General features: G+C 39.5%; 1 protein-coding gene across 1 annotated transcript; it reads right to left on the bottom strand.

Annotated features, from left to right (window-relative positions):
- Positions 1-162: 162 nt before the first annotated feature.
- Positions 163-3274, bottom strand: LOC121752175 (arginine/serine-rich coiled-coil protein 2-like). The gene is made up of 7 exons (XM_042147107.1): positions 3118-3274; positions 2827-2945; positions 1575-2318; positions 1357-1431; positions 988-1079; positions 674-745; positions 163-507 (listed from the first exon to the last, which is right to left on the bottom strand). The coding sequence occupies exons 2-7, from the start codon at positions 2942-2944 to the stop codon at positions 361-363; spliced, it is 1248 nt and encodes a 415-aa protein (XP_042003041.1). The 5' UTR covers position 2945; positions 3118-3274; the 3' UTR covers positions 163-360.
- Between the last annotated feature and the right edge of the window lie 1281 nt (positions 3275-4555).

Genomic DNA, 4555 nt, shown 5'->3' with positions numbered 1-4555 from the left:
TACATTTTTTAATACACGTGCCCACTCCAAGAGTGAGAATTAAGTTGGGACGGAGGAAGTAGTAAGTACAAGAAATCCATTTGGAATAGATGATCTTGATAGCACACAAAAGGGGAAAATGTAACAATAAAGAAAATGACAAGAAATATTTGAACAAGCAAGTTAATCCACCAACAAAAGGATGCATCCAAACGACATTACTTGCAATTAATCCGAGAACCATAATATAAGTAGAAGCCTTACCACCAGTCACGTTCAAAGCCCAGATTACAACACTCCTACAGAATAGTTTTTTCACGCAATATATCACGATTGCCAGACATACATACGTACAAGCCCGCAAGTACCTAGAGCAAACTTCTAAAGGCCCAGCCCTACAGTCCGACCATCTCTTCGACGCAGTCCGGCTGTATATTGTTTCTCGAGTTCCATCTGAAGTTGCTCTCGCTTCTTTTCCATGTCGGGGTTGTCTCCCTGGTTCTCTACCTTTGCATCCGCCTTCACACCCTACAATTGGCCACCAATGCAACCTCAGACTCTAAAAGGGCATTAGTACGTGGATGAATCCTTATGAGCACGCACGCACACAACCCAATTATTCATGCATTACATGGTCCCATGCACACCATATAATATAATGCAACAACCAAGGAAAAAGGAGGTAGGAAATTACCATGAGTTTGTTGAATTTTTCCTGTCGTTCACGGTCACCAAACATTGGAGTATCCCAACGATGTGCAGTAGACTACATGAAAATTTTTGTCAAGCATACAGGAAGAAGACGGGAAAGCACAAGTGAGAATAATAAGGCACACCAAATGGTATATATAGTTCTGAAGACATTAGAAATAATAAGTGACATTATTAATAATTATATATTTGGTTGGATAGAACAGAATCCAAGGGTTGGTATTTATGAAACGACGAGATTATGCAAGTACAAAGATGAGTTTTTTGAAGTGGAAGTAGAGAGATGATTATAAATACCTCTTCAGTAGCAGAGCTCTTTTTGTTGCCCCACAAAAGCTTCTTCTTTTGATCAGTTGACATGTATCCCGTACCGACTAAATTCTTATTAACTGTGTTCATCCAAAAACAGAATGACGGCCAGAGAGTTCAGCTCAGATAACAGTAGATAACAAATCCATGCTAAAATGAAGAACTAATAATGCAATTTCAATGGTAGAAGATAACCACTTTACCACACATGACAAAAAACCAAAACAAGTTATCGATAAGAAAATCTCCACAAAATAAAGATGCATGTCCTATAACAAAAAGTTTTTTGCATGTCAACGGATATGTATGTGGGTATCAAAAGGAAACTGTCATAACAGTCAACAGAAATTAAAGTACCTAATTCAGCAGCTTTCATTGCAGCAATTCTCGCAGCATCGATATCAGAATCTGTAACACAAGGCTCAGAAGTACCTGTTGAGTAGTTCCAGAAGATATCAGACATTGCAAAACGAAAAACAAGATAAAAAAAAACTAGCAGACAAAGCAAAACAAATCATCAGTCCCAGAACATCGGCTGCTAAAAGCAAATAAATTGGGGTTCTCAGAATCTTAACCTTTGATGGACATATCATCAGAATTCTCCTTTGATTCTCTATTGACTTGCTCCTTATATGTACCTCGACCATCATCTCTTCTCTTCTCATCATTAGCATGGCTCTCAGAGTCTAGTTGCTTGCCATCTCTCCAAGCAGCTTCTTTCACATGACAGACAGAACTATCCTTTCGAGCAAAAGAATCATTTCGGAGGCCCCTTGACTCTTCATAAGCAGGTGAACAATCACTTTTGAGATCCACAAAACTCTTCTTATTATCTGTCTTTCCATAATGGTCAGCCCTACCTTCTCTGCTCCTATCTCGGTCCCTGTCCCAGTCCCTTTCCTCAATAGCAGCATGCCTCCAACCAGATCCAGCTCTGTCATATGAGTCCTTATCCCTATTACTACTCCTTAAACCATCAGATTTTCCGTGAGAGCATGTGTCAGCCTCATTTGCATAATCTCTAGATTTGTGGTATTTATCCGACCTGGAGTAATCCAAGTTATTGTTGCCTCGTGAATCCCGTGAATGATAGGATGACTTAGCATGACCTCTATCATAGTTATCCACATGCCTATCACGGCTGATACGATCATCTTGCCTGTAGTGACTCCTAGATGAGTGCCAATCAGAGGATTTATATGGTTCATCACTACGCCCAGACTGATTCCTATCATCATCCCTTTTTCGTTTATCGTCAACCCTAGCAGTTTCCTTCCTAGATGGGGCTGGACTTAAGCTGTGCCTGTTGCGTGGACTCCCTGAATACAAGCAAAAGATGCTATAGGAGTACAAGAATAGTTAATTACAACCAAAATACCAAATATCACGAACAACTTAAGGCTCACATAACATGTCATACACAGTACAGGAAGTATCCCTCTTTCAATTTAAATTATCTTCATAGCAAGAATTGACAGCCATGCTACCTGATTACACATGTTTCAAATAATGCATCTCAATAGTATAAATTTCACTGAATGTAGAATTGGCCAAAAATCACCAATATAAGTAATGGCATGCATGAAAATCTTTCGATTAAACAAACCATAACAAAGAAAAATTATTGATCGCCTCTTTAGGATATATTCTAAGAAATATCAATATGAGGAACCAAACGCACACTCATAGTAGACAAGTCACTACGAAGCTGAAAACCAAATTGTTACACAATCCTACGATAGTACTAGCGGCTTAGTTTTTAAAACAGTGGAAACAGATTAAAAATGTTTTTTTCTTATGATGATTTAATGGTAAGGAGATACTGACCATCAGAAGACGATGATCCCCCAACAGGTGATCTGCGCCTGTACTTCCGATTAGCAGCATCATTGGACGGTTTCCGGAATTCCGCCGAGTCCGAACTTTCTCGCGCATTTGAATCCATACTGTGTAAATTACATTCAATAAGCCAGAAAAAAATTGCCAAAACATCAAATGAAATCGCGCACACAAATAAAAAAACAGCTGAAATCATAAACACGTAGGAAACAGCGATTCGTTCGCAATACACATTCAAACAAGATACACAATAAATTTAAAGCAAATTCCGAAACAAACCTGTGTATTGCTGAGCTGTGTTGCTACAATTTGTAGCCTGAATTCGAATATTGAAGAGCTCAATCTGTTGCTTCGAGCTAGGGTTCCTTTTATTTGCTATGATTGAATCGAACGGAGGTCAGTGAAATATCCCAAAATGAGATTTTCCGGATGATATTAGTGTAATGGGCACGTTAGTTGGGCTTCGGCCCATATTCGACGACCATGACGCTCATTTAATAAGTTCAAAATATCATAATTACTACAAGTACAACCTTTTGAATTTCGCAACGTTTTTTTTTTTTTTTTTTTTTTTTTTTTTTTTTTTTTTGGGCTTGAATTTCGCAACGTTATATTCTCCATCTTTACAAAAAAATGTCAGATATATATCACTGCTTTATCAATGTAAGAAAACTTAGTAATATAATCGAAAATTGTGAGAGGCCTGTATCATTTTGTGATGGCCCAAGGATCTTGAGGCCCGTTACTTACCTGAGGATGCCGGATTGCTGCCACGTGGCAAATCCACGAGGATCGCAGTTGTTGGCTGTTGGATTTAGGGCAATGTTTGTTTGTTGAGATAAACACGCTTCCTCTCACTCACCGCCTCTCATTATGTGATGTACTCTCTCTTCGGACATTTTTTCTCTGCCTTCTCTCTAGAATCCTCTCTCTCTCTCTCTCTCATCTTCGTCGATCTGCTTCTCCGGTCACTCCCCCTCTAGTTTTAGTGAGTGTTGAGTGTAGATCCTTCAAATTCTGTGTTGATCGGTCGGTTCTGTTAGAGATCGAATGGTTGAGCTTCGATCTATTTGTTCTTGTGAGAAGATCTTCGGGTGATTTCTTGTGATATGAGAGATCTGTGACTTCTTCAGTCTCAGGCTGTGATTCCGAGTTGTTGTGGCATTTTCCTGTTGTAGTTGGTCGGTGCGAAATAGCAATCGGTGAATACCAAGGATATGGGGTTCGATTGGTCAAGTTGTGCTCCCTTGCAACTTGTTGGTGAAGATAGAGGAGGTGCCTGGCCATGTGAAGTTACAAGTGAAGAATGGAGTGAAAAAATGCTCGGAACGAAATCGAGAATAAAAGGGTCTCAATGACTCGCTTGGAACCTACAACAAGTCAAGAGTCAGGTCAGCCGAAACATGCAGTTTCTCCATAGACCACCCGACGATTCGCTGAGTGGAGACTTAACGACTCGCTAGGATGAATGCGAGAAGGATTCGGAAACCTATGTATAAAAGGCCACAAACACAACCCGTATGTGATGGCGGATACCAATTAAAATCCTAAAGTTACGTAATTAAAATCCTAAAACATTCAAATTACTCCTATGGCGACTGCGGTGGCATGGTGATACGCTCAGATTTTGCATGGTTTTAAGGCTTTTATTTGGTCCGTTTTTAATGTCAAAATCACAATTCATGTCTATTTTGGTATTTTGACGTGTTTTGTGAGA

Source organism: Salvia splendens, chromosome 10, assembly GCF_004379255.2.
Source record: "Salvia splendens isolate huo1 chromosome 10, SspV2, whole genome shotgun sequence".
Taxonomy (NCBI): Eukaryota; Viridiplantae; Streptophyta; class Magnoliopsida; order Lamiales; family Lamiaceae; genus Salvia; species Salvia splendens.
Note: the sequence above shows the minus strand (reverse complement) of the source record. Positions and strands in the feature narration are given on the sequence as shown.

Bases quoted from the DNA above. Each gene is read 5' to 3' on its own strand.
- LOC121752175 (XM_042147107.1), bottom strand. From the start codon at position 2,944: ATGGATTCAAATGCGCGAGAAAGTTCGGACTCGGCGGAATTCCGGAAA. The intron at 1,080-1,356 runs GTACTTTAATTT...GGATGAACACAG, and splicing joins AATGAAAGCTGCTGAATTAG to TTAATAAGAATTTAGTCGGT. The intron at 508-673 runs GTAATTTCCTAC...GGCCAATTGTAG, and splicing joins AAAAATTCAACAAACTCATG to GGTGTGAAGGCGGATGCAAA.